At 42.2% G+C, this 16,141-nt stretch overlaps 1 protein-coding gene and 1 long non-coding RNA gene across 2 annotated transcripts in view; one reads left to right on the top strand and one right to left on the bottom strand.

The window, feature by feature from the left end:
* Nucleotides 1–16,141, bottom strand: part of LOC139541681 (GTPase IMAP family member 8-like) — a 47,319-nt gene that overhangs the window by 7,259 nt on the left and 23,919 nt on the right. The window contains exons 6-7 of the mRNA XM_071346612.1: nucleotides 2,174–2,233; nucleotides 653–741 (exon numbers count right to left, since the gene is read on the bottom strand). Of these exons, the coding sequence (XP_071202713.1) occupies nucleotides 653–741; nucleotides 2,174–2,233 (149 nt within the window). The remainder of the gene's footprint in view (nucleotides 1–652; nucleotides 742–2,173; nucleotides 2,234–16,141) is intronic.
* On the top strand, nucleotides 10,703–13,856 carry LOC139568262 (uncharacterized). The gene is made up of 3 exons (XR_011673560.1): nucleotides 10,703–10,932; nucleotides 11,452–11,525; nucleotides 12,993–13,856. It is a non-coding gene; the product is annotated as an uncharacterized lncRNA (long non-coding RNA).

The raw sequence follows: 16,141 nt of genomic DNA, 5'->3' as shown, positions 1-16,141 counted from the left end.
TAATCTCTAACTACAATGTCCTAGCAGCAGACAGTTGCCGCAAACTCAAACTAACAACTGCGTTGCGTCGTGCCTAAGACCAGCCCTTAGCCGTGGTATATTGGCCATATACTACACATTCCTGAGGTGTCTTATTGCCATTATAAAGTGGTTATCAACACAGTTAGAACAGTAAAAATAAATGTTGTCATACCCGTGGAACACAGTTTTCAGCCAATCAGCATTCAGGGCTCGAACCACACAGTTTATAATTATGCCATGATGTGGTCTAGTCATTTCAACTCAGTAAAAACACGTTGTCTAATCTTCTTTTCTTTTTTTTGCCGTTCAACAGTGAAAGTTATGTGTTGTTGCAAATTCCCTTGAACCGCTTATTATTTCAGTGCCATTGGTAGCCAAGTGGTTAGAGCGTTGGATTAGTAACCGAAAGGTTGCTAGAACGAATCCTCGAGCTGACAACTGTCGTTCTGCCCCTGAACAAGGCAGTTAATCCACTGTTCCTAGGCCGTCATTGAAATAAGAATTTGTTCTTAACTTGCCTAGTTAAATAAAGAAACATTGCTGTTACATCTTTATGGTGTTGCTGCTGGAAATGTGTTCATATTTTAATTTAGAAAGATTTGTGAATAAATTTGTGAATAAACGTTCTTACCGTTCTCATCTGACATCATCTTCTCTTCTTCCTGGATGTTCTTAGAAAAGCTGTTCTGTAGTTCATCAGCTCCACTTCTCAATGTAACTCTGGTTAGTTGGAGGTGAAGACAAATAATGATCTCAGATTCAACTCTTCAGTCTTTTAATGTTGCTTGAAACTAGTGACTACACCCTCTACTGCTGTTTTACCTGAACAGAGACGTTTCCGAGAAACAGGTGTGTGTGTACGTGCAATTATGAAGGTGTTCATCAGCTCCAGTTCTCAATGAAACTCTGGTTAGTTGGAGGTGAAGACAAAACAATGATCTCAGATCCCAACTATTCAGTCATCTTTTAATGGTGCTTCAAACTAGTGACTACACCCTCTACTGCTGTTTTACCTGAACAGTGACGTTTCCGAGAAACAGGTGTGTGTGTGTGTATGCTGGTTATGGCTTTCAGCGTAGTCACAGTCTCAAACAACAGGATGTGGTACTCTCAACTGATCTTTTACTAGAACAGAGATGTTTCAGAGAAACATGTGGGTGTGTACATGCAATTATGCAGGTGTGCATACCTGTCCTTATCTCAGTTCTATTCTCTTCCATGCCGCTGTGAACCACAGGCTGATTGGAATGTTGAGTAACATACACTCAAATGCATACAAACACACTTACACATACTGACAGACTCACACACACACACGCAGACAAAGAAAGGGCTATGTCCCAGATCAGGGTTAGGTTCCCTCTACGTGGTCAGGATCAGAGGCATGAGGGTCAGAGACATGAGGGTCAGAGGCATGAGGGTCAGAGGCATGAGGGTCAGAGGCATGAGGGTCAGAGGCATGAGGGTCAGAGGCATGAGGGTCAGAGGCATGAGGGTCAGAGACATGAGGATCAGAGGCATGAGGGTCAGAGGCATGAGGGTCAGAGACATGAGGGTCAGAGGCATGAGGATCAGAGACATGAGAAATGAGGATCAGAGACATGAGACATGAGGATCAGAGACATAATGATCAGAAACATGAGAAATGAGGATCAGAGACATGAGGGTCAGAGACATGAGGGTCAGAGACATGAGGATCAGAGGCATGAGGGTCAGAGGCATGAGGGTCAGAGACATGAGGATCAGAGGCATGAGGGTCAGAGACATGAGGGTCAGAGACATGAGGATCAGAGACATGAGGATCAGAGGCATGAGGGTCAGAGGCATGAGGGTCAGAGGCATGAGGGTCAGAGACATGAGGGTCAGAGACATGAGGATCAGAGGCATGAGGGTCAGAGGCATGAGGGTCAGAGGCATGAGGGTCAGAGGCATGAGGGTCAGAGGCATGAGGGTCAGAGACATGAGGATCAAATGCATGAGGATCAGAAACATGAGGATCAGAGACATGAGACATGAGGATCAGAGACATGAGACATGAGGATCTGAGACATGAGGATCAGAGACATGAGGATCAGAGACCTAAGAAATGAGGATCAGAGACATGAGAAATGAGGATCAGAGACATGAGAAATGAGGATCAGAGACATGAGACATGAGGATCTGAGACATGAGGATCTGAGACATGAGGATCAGAGACATGAGGATCAGAGACCTAAGAAATGAGGATCAGAGACATGAGAAATGAGGATCAGAGACATGAGAAATGAGGATCAGAGACATGAGACATGAGGATCTGAGACATGAGGATCAGAGACATGAGGATCAGAGACCTAAGAAATGAGGATCAGAGACATGAGAAATGAGGATCAGAGACATGAGAAATGAGGATCAGAGACATGAGAAATTAGGATCAGAGACATGAGGTTCAGAGACATGAGGATTAGAGACATGAGGATCAGAGACAGGTGGGTCAGAGATATGGGATGACACTATTCCCTCAGATACACTCCACCTACCCCTAAACCCCACCCCATTCCAAAGTCTCAAGAACAAAACCTGTGGTTTAATGTACAGTTGAAGTCGGAAGTTTACATACACCTTAGCCAAATACATTTAAATATTATCGTTTATTTAGATATTAGAATACCGTAGGATTAATTAGAAACATCGTTTGACTTGTTTGGATGAACTTTACCAGCAACTTTTTGGATTTGTTTGTATGCATGTTGAAGGAGTGGATTACTGAATCAAGCGCGCCAACTAAACTGACATTTTTGGGATATAAAGAAGGACTTTATCGAACAAAACGGCCATTCATTGTGTAGCTGGGACCCTTGGAATTGCCAACAGAGGAAGATCTTCAAAGGTAAATGATTTACTTAATCGCTATTTGTGATGCCTGTGCTGGTTTAAAACGTATTTTGTTGTGGGGCGCTGTCCTCAGATAATCGCATGGTATGCTTTCGCCGTAAAGCCTTTTTGACATCTGACAACGTGGTTGGATTATGTATGACACTTGTATTTTCATGAATGTTTAATATTTTTATTTTTGTATTTTGAACTTCGTGCTCTTCAATTTCACCGGATGTTGTCGTAGGTGTCCCGCTAGCGGTTCATGCGCTCAAAGAAGTTTTAAAAGGTGGAAATAGACCAAATTATTAGGGTGAGGCAAATGGGCTACTAACAGTTTACTACTCAACATACACTTAGTGTTACTTTCTTAGCTACAGTATACTTATCCAATAATTAATTAGATAATTTATGCAGCAGCATATAAGACATTTTTGGACTCACCTTGTTGTGATGTTGTCACTTGAACAGGAAGGTGGCGCGGAGGTCCTTCGTGGGCAAATTTTGTCATCAAAGAAAGAGAAAGATTTACAACTCCGAGTTGCATGACCGTTCAAATCGTGCTTTACCAGTCTGATCTAATTTATCCCCGACTTTCAAGTTGCAATGCTTGTGGTTAGTCAATGTCACGATTCCTTCCAAACCAATCATTGTTGAATTTGCGATTTCCCACTTGTTGTGTAATGTTATTGTCCAATGGCCGATGAGCACCGATACGTTTTATCTATAATTTCTCTTCATTATTTTTCTTCATTTGGCAAGGATTTAAAAGGATTTGCCAGTAGATTGTTGACTTGATTCATTATGATGACTGCTAGCTAAGACTTTGAAAGTAAGATGTTCACATGATCAGTCCAATCACAGCTACTGTACAACGTTATTTGACATCATTTTATCTGTGGCCAATGACCTTGAGTCTTCTTGGAAGGTCACTTGTAATATAACTCTATGGCAGGACCTAAAGGGCTGAAATTTTGGACTTAAACTTGGCGATGATGTAGTGTCCCCATGAGTGACAGAACACTGAGCCAATCACGGCACAATTCTCCTATTTTCTGCTGTCTCGCCCCACCACAGAAAGCACTGAAACACCTGCATTCTGGAGCTGCCTCATTCAAGAAAGCAAAAAAGAGACCATGTTTGTATGTGGCTTTATTAACTCAATTATACATATCATTTTTTGTACATTTTTTGCAAACTGGTATGTGACACGTATTAATGCCAAAATAGCACGCAAAACTGTCAAGGCCCCCCCCAAAAAAATATATATTAATTTTATTTTTGTGCTAAAAATGTTCTGTCCCACCTGCCCTGAATGGCGGGTCACCACTGAGTGTAGATCTGTCAGTTTCCAATGATAGTTAACTGAGTGTAATAGATCACTGCCTGTTTTCTATAAATGTTTTGGCAAAAACAAACCAGAATCTTGTTGTAATCATAGTGGTGTTTGAACAGAACATGAGGAGAGGATTTTGTGGATTTCGTTTGATTATTTATTGTTGAATTCTGGGGAAATCATACATGCAACACTAAGCACACACTACCACTGACTAAATGTCCTCAAAGGTTGTCCATCAAATGTTCATTAAATGTTAACAAATCATGAAACATCATAAAGCACAACCATGAAACAACAAATATTATTAATTGATTATCTGTCAATTTACAAACAGCTCAGACAAATTTTCAAATTGCCATGAGCGAATAGTAATAGACATACATAAATGTAAGTAAACAATATAGAAATCCCTCTAAATCCCTTTCAGCAGGTATACAATACAAAATCCCTCTAAATCCCTTTCAGCAGGTATACAATACAAAATCCCTCTAAATCCCTTTCAGCAGGTATACAATACAAAATCCCTCTAAATCCCTTTCAGCAGGTATACAATACAAAATCCCTCTAAATCCCTTTCAGCAGGTATACAATACAAAATCCCTCTAAATCCCTTTCAGCAGGTATACAATACACAATCCCTCTAAATCCCTTTCAGCAGGTATACAATACAAAATCCCTCTTAATCCCTTTCAGTTGGTATACAATACAAAATCCCTCTAAATTCCTTTCAGAAGGTATTCAATACAAAATCCCTCTAAATCCCTTTTAGTAGGTATACAATACAAAATACCTCTTTGTAAGTAAACAATATTTAAATCCCTCTATTGTAATTGTTAAAGTAATAAACATAGAAGTTAATCTAATATAAAATGTTCCTCTAATTTAATTGTTTTAGTAATAATTGTCCTACAGTTCTGAGCCCTCATCCCTTCCCCTGGATTATGAATTACAGTAGAAATACAGTAATGAAGTACAGTAGAAATACAATAATGAAGTACAGTAGAAATACAGTAATGAAGTACAGTAGAAATACAATATTGAAGTACTGTAGAAATACAATATTGACGTACAGTAGAAATATAGTAATGAGGTACATTAGAAATACAGTAATGAAGTACAGTACAGTATTTTACAACATTCCTCACTGTGTTAATCATGGTGTTTTACACAAAGTCTGACACTAGAGGGAGAACACAGACCAGGGAGGGAGGGTAGAGGGAGGATACAGAGAGAAAACAGACCAGGGAGGGAGAACAGAGGGAGAACACAGACCAGGGAGGGAGGACAGAGGGAGGGTAGAGGGAGAACACAGACCAGGGAGGAAGGACAGAGGGAGGATACAGAGAGAAAACAGACCAGGGAGGGAGAACAGAGGGAGAACACAGACCAGGGAGGGAGGACAGAGGGAAGATAGAGAGAGAACACAGAATAGGGAGGGAGGATAGAGAGAGCACAAAGACCAGGGAGGGAGGACAGAGGGAGAACACAGACCAGGGAGGGAGGACAGAGGGAGAACACAGACCAGGGAGGGAGGACAGAGGGAGAACACAGACCAGGGAGGGAGAACAGAGGGAGAACACAGACCAGGGAGGGAAAACAGAGGGAGAACACAGACCAGGGAGGGAGGGTAGAGGGAGAACACAGACCAGGGAGGGAGGACAGAGGGAGAACACAGACCAGGGAGGGAGGACAGAGGAAGAACACAGACCAGGGAGGGAGGGTAGAGGGAGAACACAGAACAGGGAGGGAGGACAGAGGGAGAACACAGACCAGGGAGGAAGGGTGGAGAGAGTGCACAGACCAGGGAGGGAGGACAGAGGGAGCACACAGACCAGGGAGGGAGGGTAGAGGGAGAACACAGACCAGGGAGGGAGGGTAGAGGGAGAACACAGACCAGGGAGGGAAGGTAGAGGGAGAACACAGACAAGGGAGGGAGGATAGAGGGAGGGTAGAGTGAGAACACAGACCAGGGAGGGAGGGTAGAGGAAGAACACAGACCAGGGAGGGAGGGTAGAGGGAGGGTAGAGGGAGAACACAGACCAGGGAGGGAGGGTAGAGGAAGAACACAGACCAGGGAGGGAGAGTAGAGGGAGAACACAGACCAGGGAGGGAGGGTAGAGGGAGGGTAGAGGGAGAACACAGACCAGGGAGGGAGGGTAGAGGGAGAACACAGACCAGGGAGGGTAGAGGGAGGGTAGAGGCAGGGTAGAGGGAGAACACAGAGCAGGGAGGGAGGGCAGAGGGAGAACACAGACGAGGGAGGGAGGGTAGAGGGAGGGTAGAGGGAGAACACAGACCAGGGAGGGAGGGTAGAGGGAGGGTAGAGGGAGAACACAGACCAGGGAGGGAGGGAAGATGGAGGGTAGAGGAAGAACACAGACCAGGGAGGGAGGGTAGAGGGAGAACACAGACCAGGGAGGGAGGGTAGAGGGACGGTAGAGGGAGAACACAGACCATGGAGGGAGAGAAGAGGGAGAACACAGACCAGGGAGGGAGGGTAGAGGGAGAACACAGACCAGGGAGGGAGAGAAGAGGGAGGGTAGAGGGAGAACACAGACCAGAGAGGGAGGGTAGAGGGAGAACACAGACCAGGGAGGGAGAACACAGACCAGGGAGGGAGAGAAGAGGGAGGGTAGAGGGAGAACACAGACCAGAGAGGGAGGGTAGAGGGAGAACACAGACCAGAGAGGGAGGGTAGAGGGAGAACACAGACCAGAGAGGGAGGGTAGAGGGAGAACACCGACCAGAGAGGGAGGGTAGAGGGAGAACACAGACCAGAGAGGGAGGGTAGAGGGAGAACACAGACCAGGGAGGGAGGGTAGAGGGAGAACACAGACCAGAGAGGGAGGGTAGAGGGAGAACACAGACCAGGGAGGGAGGGTAGAGGGAGAACACAGACCAGGGAGGGAGGCTAGAGGGAGAACACAGACCAGAGAGGGAGGGTAGAGGGAGAACACAGACCAGGGATTATTTTTGGGCCTTAATGCTTTTATCCCACAGAAATGCATATATGGAAAAACGTATATTTTTTACTATCTAAAGAGGTTTGTTTTTAAGTATCTTTACTATATCTGAGATATATAAAAAGCTTTTTTTTACACATTTTTAACCACTTTTTTAAAACCCTCTAGAGTCTAACCCCTGTCTAAACCAGGGGGAGGGGGTTCTAAGCTGACATTTGGAATTGTTTTAAGATGATCATACCATGGATCATTTATCTATTTGATTTAGAATTTTAAGACCTCTTAATTAAGATATAAAAACATATATATACACTGCTCAAAAAAATAAAGGGAACACTTAAACAACACAATGTAACTCCAAGTCAATCACACTTCTGTGAAATCAAACTGTCCACTTAGGAAGCAACACTGATTGACAATAAATTTCACATGCTGTTGTGCAAATGGAATAGACAAAAGGTGGAAATTATAGGCAATTAGTAAGACACCCCCAAAAAAGGAATGGTTCTGCAGGTGGTGACCACAGACCACTTCTCAGTTCCTATGCTTCCTGGTTGATGTTTTGGTCACTTTTGAATGCTGGCGGTGCTTTCACTCTAGTGGTAGCATGAGACGGAGTCTACAACCCACACAAGTGGCTCAGGTAGTGCAGTTCATCCAGGATGGCACATCAATGCGAGCTGTGGCAAAAAGGTTTACATTTACCGAAGTTATAAAATTACTGCTGTCTGTTCAGAAAGAAATTCAATTATTCTGAATACTACACCAGGAGTAGGTCTATAATTTAGCCACAGAGGAACAATAGCTTCTTTAAACAATAGACTAGCTGTGGATTGTGTTTGTGTAGCCCAATCATAAGGCATATAGACCTAACCCAGGAACGCGCGGCAAATCTGTCAGTGAACAGCATGCAGCCAGAACAAACCTTTACCAATATTTCAAATAGGCTACAATCGCAGGAAAACACAGGTTGGAAAGCAAATGTCTCCTGCTTAAAACAGAAGACTCTACTCTGACTGTAGGCTAACAAAATATTGTATAAACTTCCAAGTAGGCCTAATGAGCAAACATTGTTTTACAAAGTAATACAAAAGAGAAGAGGCTTTTGACAAGAGACTATTGGCCATCGCCAATGAGTGAGCTGTGCATCATTGGGTGAGTCAGTGAAAGTGGAAAGCTTTTCTAGCTCAGGAGGTTGGTGGCACCTTAAATTAGGGAGGACGGGTTTGTGTTAATGGCTGGAGCGGAATCAGTGGAATGGTATCAAACACATGGTTTCCATGGTTTCCAGGTGTTTGTTGCCATTCCATTTGCTCCGTTCCTGACATTATTATGAGCCGTCCTCCCCTCAGCAGCCTCCACTGTTTTCTAGGACTATCATTTCCTCCTCATATTGTACAATATGTCACACCTAGACTACTGATGGATCCAAGACAAGTTTACTTTATTGATCTCAGTTTGCCAGTGTCAAAGTAGCCTGTCGTAGTCCCGTGTGGCTCAGTTGGTAGAGCATGGCGCTTGCAACGCCAGGGTTGTGGGTTCATTCCCCACGGGGGACCAGGATGAATATGTATGAACTTTCCAATTTGTAAGTTGCTCTGGATAAGAGCGTCTGCTAAATGACTTAAATGTAATTTAGATAATTTGTGCGGAATAAAAAATTATTCTGCCAGTCTCCAGCCATATAAAATGAGTTAGAATTGCATGAAATGTGTTCATAAAAGGCAAAAGGCATTTCTTCCCGGACCCAAGTAACATGTATAAACGCCATGAGCGCAACTTCTGTAAGTGTATCTCTACTTTAATGCCACGATGCAAATGCTATGATGTGCAATGCTTTATTATGAAGGAAATATTGTTTTTCATCTGTTCCGTTACCTCAGAGCCCCTCAGGTCCTTTTCTGTTCTGGCACCACCCGATGTACAACTTAAACACGGGTCATGTTCTGTTCTGGCACCACCCGATGTACAACTTAAACACTGGTCCTGTTCTGTTCTGGCACCACCCGATGTACAACTTAAACACTGGTCATGTTCTGTTCTGGTACCACCCGATGTACAACTTAAACACTGGTCCTGTTCTGTTCTGGCACCACCCGATGTACAACTTAAACACTGGTCATGTTCTGTTCTGGCACCACCCGATGTACAACTTAAACACTGGTCCTGTTCTGTTCTGGCACCACCCGATGTACAACTTAAACACTGGTCATGTTCTGTTCTGGCACCACCCGATGTACAACTTAAACACTGGTCCTGTTCTGTTCTGGCACCACCCGATGTACAACTTAAACACTGGTCATGTTCTGTTCTGGCACCACCCGATGTACAACTTAAACACTGGTCCTGTTCTGTTCTGGCACCACCCGATGTACAACTTAAACACGGGTCATGTTCTGTTCTGGCACCACCCGATGTACAACTTAAACACTGGTCATGTTCTGTTCTGGCACCACCCGATGTACAACTTAAACACGGGTCATGTTCTGTTCTGGCACCACCCGATGTACAACTTAAACACTGGTCCTGTTCTGTTCTGGCACCACCCGATGTACAACTTAAACACTGGTCCTGTTCTGTTCTGGCACCACCCGATGTACAACTTAAACACTGGTCATTTTCTGTTCTGGCACCACCCGATGTACAACTTAAACACTGGTCCTGTTCTGTTCTGGCACCACCCGATGTACAACTTAAACACTGGTCATGTTCTGTTCTGGCACCACCCGATGTACAACTTAAACACTGGTCATGTTGTTGTTATTGTTGTTGTTATTGTACACTGTGATGGTTTTACAGGGTAGGATAGAGGCTTATCATTGGCCTGGCCATAACTCCTGTCACACAATATCTGAATACTTTAAATAATTGAATTTAAGTTAAAGGTCGGGTGAAAACACAACGAAATGCCTTTCACGTCATCCACTTTTTACAAAACCAATCGTTGTTTGCTTGAAATGACGTAGAAACAACGTTGATGCAACCAGTGGGTTGAATCAGGATTATCTGATCATGTGTTTTTGGTGAACTAGTCATAAATTCTGGTTAATGTTATTTTTAAGGATTTTACATCGTAGGATAAAGGCCTTTAATTCAGTGGCCTGGCCTGTAACTCTCGTCACACAATATCTGAATACTTGGTCAGATGAAAATCAGGGAACGATATTTCTGGATGAATCTCTGTTTTAATCCCTTCATGACTAACAGGTTCAGACCCATATCAGGACTGACTTCACAGAAGTAGGTTAGCACTGGTGATGAATATGAGAGTTTCATCTCTCTTTAAAATAATCAATATATTCTCTGTTTCTTTTCTCTCTTTATTGGGATTTTATTCACTTCCAAATGATTCATAATTAAAGTTTGATAATCGCATCAAGAAACATGATCCATCACCAAAGCCCTTCCATCTATACACATCAGAATAGGTGTTATTATCCTGTGTTAATAATGGTTTGTATCTGTCACTTAGCAGTAGTGAACTATGAATGGGGGTGGTGCCTCTCATCTTGGTTTCAGTTCAGGGAAAATGAAACTTAAATCCTCACCATGACAATATCATCAACTAAGGCAGCAGAGACAGACGGAACAAAGTAACAGACACCGCTATATCTCGGCCACCTTCTTCCTCCGCAGATGCAGATATCCGATATAGGCGGATTTGGTAGATTGAGAAGCAGTGGAAAACAGAAAGGAAAGCGCTGCACACTTTTCCAGGAGTTTGCCTACAACTCCAGCGCCTGCGGAAAGTGCTTGGACGTGCGTATGTTCTTCCGTTCTGAGTTTGAGAAGCAGCCCATGCAAAACAACACACACAGTATCTTTAACTTAAACTGAAGGATTTTAATGGGGATTTTTTAATTATTTTTACTTTGATTGAAGCAAGGATGAATCAATAGACTCGTTGTTTATTGTGAAACAGTCTGTTCTGTTTAAATCTGTTATTGTGTTCTATGTTTATTCTGTTCTATATTTATTATCTTCTGTCCTGTGTTTATTCTGTTCTATGTTAATTATGTTCTGTGTTTATTCTGTTCTATTTTCTGTGTTTATTATGTTCTATGTTCTATGTGTATTCTTCTCTGTGATCTATGTTTATTCTGTTCTATTTTCTATGTTTATTATGTTCTATGTGTATTCTTCTCTGTGATCTATGTTTATTTTGTTCTATGTTTTATGTTTATTCTGTTCTATTTTCTATGTTTACTCTGTTCTATGTTCATTGTTTAACTAGTAAACAACCTCACTTCGTTGTCTAATTTCTGTGCTTTATTGTAGACACCCTCTTCATTGAGTTGAATTGAGTTCAGGATCAACAACAGAGGAAAAGTACAACAACATGACGACTTCAGGTGAGTGCTTTACCGTGATTAAAACCCAAACGTCCCTATCCTATAGGAGAGGACAGTTCAGTAGTGATGCTGTACTATTGTAGTGTAACAGCTTCCCTGTCCTATAGGAGAGGACAGTTCAGTAGTGATGCTGTACTATTGTAGTGTAACAGCTTCCCTATCATATAGGAGAGGACAGTTCAGTAGTGATGCTGTACTATTGTAGTGTAACAGCTTCCCTATCCTATAGGAGAGGACAGTTCAGTAGTGATGCTGTACTATTGTAGTGTAACAGGTTCCCTGTCATATAGGAGAGGACAGTTCAGTAGTGATGCTGTACTATTGTAGTGTAACAGCTTCCCTATCCTATAGGAGAGGGCAGTTCAGTAGTGATGCTGTACTATTGTAGTGTAACAGCTTCCCTATCATATAGGAGAGGACAGTTCAGTAGTGATAGTGTACTATTGTAGTGTAACAGCTTCCCTATCCTATAGGAGAGGACAGTTCAGTAGTGATGCTGTACTATTGTAGTGTAACAGCTTCCCTATCCTATAGGAGAGGACAGTTCAGTAGTGATGCTGTACTATTGCAGTGTAACAGCTTCCCTATCATATAGGAGAGGACAGTTCAGTAGTGATGCTGTACTATTGCAGTGTAACAGCTTCCCTATCCTATAGGAGAGGACAGTTCAGTAGTGATGCTGTACTATTGCAGTGTAACAGCTTCCCTATCATATAGGAGAGGACAGTTCAGTAGTGATGCTGTACTATTGCAGTGTAACAGCTTCCCTATCATATAGGAGAGGACAGTTCAGTAGTGATGCTGTACTATTGCAGTGTAACAGCTTCCCTATCATATAGGAGAGGACAGTTCAGTAGTGATGCTGTACTATTGTAGTGTAACAGCTTCCCTATCCTATAGGAGAGGACAGTTCAGTAGTGATGCTGTACTATTGTAGTGTAACAGCTTCCCTATCATATAGGAGAGGACAGTTCAGTAGTGATGCTGTACTATTGTAGTGTAACAGCTTCCCTATCATATAGGAGAGGACAGTTCAGTAGTGATGCTGTACTATTGTAGTGTAACAGCTTCCCTATCCTATAGGAGAGGACAGTTCAGTAGTGATGCTGTACTATTGTAGTGTAACAGCTTCCCTATCATATAGGAGAGGACAGTTCAGTAGTGATGCTGTACTATTGTAGTGTAACAGCTTCCCTATCATATAGGAGAGGACAGTTCAGTAGTGATGCTGTACTATTGTAGTGTAACAGCTTCCCTATCATATAGGAGAGGACAGTTCAGTAGTGATGCTGTACTATTGTAGTGTAACAGAATGGGGAACATAGAACTGACAGAGATGCCAAAGGAAAAGATAACCACTTGTTTTGTTTTTATTCTTTCAAGAATCATTAAATGACAGATCTGCTGAATACTGTAAAATGCAGCAGATTCTAAATGATTAATACTCGGTGTGTATGTGTGTCACAGCTCCTGATAAGCCAGATTGTGGGCCGATGGTGATTACTGTTGGATTGTTGACGTTGGTCATTGGAATCGCCGTTGGAGTGAAACTGAAGGAGGCCACAGACCAGTTCATTCAGCAACATAAATGGAAGCTCATTGCCTTTGTCCCTGTTTTATTTTTTGCTTCTATCATGCTGCTTCTTTCTGTCATGGTGCTTCTGAACTTGAAGAAACAGGAAGTATAGAGGGATACTGAAGCATGGCTCCTACAATTAGCAAACACTTCTCAGTCAGTCACACACAAGTATTGAATGAATGACTGATTTGTACGTTGTTATGTACATTTGTTACACATAGCAGTAAAATACTTTTCCAAAAATGCATGTGTCCATTGTTGATGAAAAGGTGGCGGCAGGTAACCTAGCTGTTGAGATTGTTGGGCCAGTAACTGAAAGGTCGCTGGTTTGAATCCCCAACCCGACTAGGTGAAAAATCTGCCGATGTGCCCTTGAGCAATGCACCTAATTCCTCCTGCAAGTCGCTCTGGATAAGAACATCTGCTAAATGACTGAACTGTAAACAACATTTGGAAAAAGTGATTCATAGTTGGCTAGATGTATTTGTCTAAGATTGTATTTGTCATCCCATTTTAATGTGAAGAAGATCCCTTTCCATCTCTGGCCATCTGTGTACTCGTACTTTTCTTGTACTTTGTCACTATGTGTGATTTATAGTTGTAAGTGCCTTGTAGATCAGTTGAACATAGACTTAGTATGTTTTCTAACCACTCAGTTGAATGCATGTTTCTCTTCAACTAATTTGTTTCTGGTCATCAACATGTCAGTATCTCCAGGGCTCATTGAAACAAATAAAGCAGATTTTAACTAACGCGGTCTATTATTTTAGATATTGACCTTTAAACTTCAACCCAGTGACTAAAGAGATGTAGTAAAAAAAAGCATTTCAATTCTAAAAACACAAATACAAGTATAACAGTATCATGTAGAGTGTGTATCATAGTTTAAACACAATAAACACACGTTGCATTATTCTGACAAGACAAACTCATAGTTGATGATTTGTTAGCACACACACTAGGTTATTTGTTTCAGGAAACAGAAATATACTTGAAAAGTTGTAAATGAAACAAAGAAAATAAACATACAAGGAAGGTTGAGGACTGGTTTGAAAGATGATCCATCTTTCATCAACTACAGCAGATGGCATCATATACAATGCCTTGGGAAAGGATTCAGACCCCTTGACCTTCTCCACATTTTGTTAGGTTACAGACTTATTCTAAAATTGATTGAATTGTTTTTTCCCTCATGAATCTACACATCCCTCATGAATCTAATCTCATGAATCTACACACAATTATTTTTTGCTAATTTATTGATAATAAAAAACGGAAATATCACCTTTACATAAGAATTCACCAATTACAGCCTTGAGTCTTCTATAGTATGACACTACAAGCTTGGCACACCTGTATTTGGGGAGTTTATCCCATTTTTCTCTGCAGATCCCCATTTTCCCATGCTTCACCGTAGGGATGGTGCCAGTTTTCCTCCAGAAGTGAGGCTTGGCAATCAGGCCAGAGAATCTTGTTTCTCATGGTCTGAGAGTCTTAAGGGGTCTTTTGGTAAACTCCAAGTGGTCACTCTACCATAAAGGCCTGATTGGTGGAGTACTATAGAGATGGTTGTCCTTCTGGAAGGTTCTCCTATCTCTACAGAAGAGCTCTAGAGCTCTGTCAGAGTGACCATTGGATTCTTGGTCACCTCCTTGACCAAGGCCCTTTTCCCCTGATTGCTCATTTTGGTCTGGCTGCCAGCTCTAGGAAGAGTCTTGGTGTTTCCAAACATTTTCCATTTAAGACCTGTTTTCGCTTTGTCTTTATGGGGTATTGTGATGTCATCGTGGGGTATTGTGATGTCATTATGGGGTATTGTGATGTCATCGTGGGGTATTGTGTGTAGATTGCTGAGGACATGTTTTTATTTAATCCATTTTAGAATAAGTCTGTAACGTAACAAAATGTGGAAAAGTCAAGGGGTCTGAATACTTTCCGAATGCACTGTACCTGTGTAAAAGTCAGTTTAGCTTACAAAACACTTGCTTAGCAACCGGACACCAACACAAAAATAAGGTAAATGTTCCAATATTTGCATAACCCTTGTGATTTAAGGGCATCGATGAGGGTTATTGAATCAAGATCAAATCCTCTGATCTCTTCCAGCTCATTAATGATAGAATGTTCATATGTGAAGGTTACTGAGAGGCCAGTATGTTTGGCAATGACACGGATTATAAGCCGGCCTCCTTCAGCTCTCTTGTCTGCCTCACAGATACCCAGGTGAAGTAGACTTTCAGAAGGATGTTTGTGTTGTGGAGGTACATGTGGGTTTCTTCCCAAAAGGCACCCTATTCCCTTTATAGTGCACTAGGGTCCTGGTAGAAAGTAGTGAACTAGGGTCCTGGTAGAAAGTAGTGCACTAGGGTCCTGGTAGAAAGTAGTGAACTAGGGTCCAGGTAGAAAGTAGTGCACTAGGGTCCTGGTAGAAAGTAGTGCACTAGGGTTCTGGTAGAAAGTAGTGCACTAGGGTCCTGGTAGAAAGTAGTGCACTAGGGTCCTGGTAGAAAGTAGTGCACTAGGGTCCTGGTAGAAAGTAGTGCAGTATTAAGGGAATATGGTGCCATTTATGACTCATGCTACATGTGCCGATGTCTTTTCTAAATCCAACACAACACATCCCTGAGTACCACTCTTAATATTTTCAAGCATGGTGATGGCTGCATCATGTTATGAGTATGCTTGTATTTGAATTCACCTTTCAGCAGGACAACAACCTAAAACAAAAGGCCAAATATACCCTGGAGCTGCTCACCAAGTCAACATTAAATGTTCCTCAGTGGCCTAGTTCCAGTTTTGACTTAAACAGGCTGGAAAATCTATAGCAAGACTTGAAAATGGCTGTCTACATCAACCAACTTGACAGAGCTTGAAGAATAAAAAAAACGAATCATGTGTGCAAATAGTATACAATCCAGGTGTGTAAAGCTCTTAAAGACTTACCCAGATAGACTACAGCTGTAATCGCTGCCAAAGATGATTCGAAAATATATTTACTCAGGGAGCTGAAAACGTATGTATGTGTAATATTTCTGCA

Source organism: Salvelinus alpinus, chromosome 2 (genome assembly GCF_045679555.1).
Source record: "Salvelinus alpinus chromosome 2, SLU_Salpinus.1, whole genome shotgun sequence".
Lineage (NCBI taxonomy): Eukaryota > Metazoa > Chordata > Actinopteri > Salmoniformes > Salmonidae > Salvelinus > Salvelinus alpinus.
The sequence above is the reverse complement of the archived record's forward strand: the minus strand, read 5'-3'. Positions and strand labels throughout refer to the sequence as shown.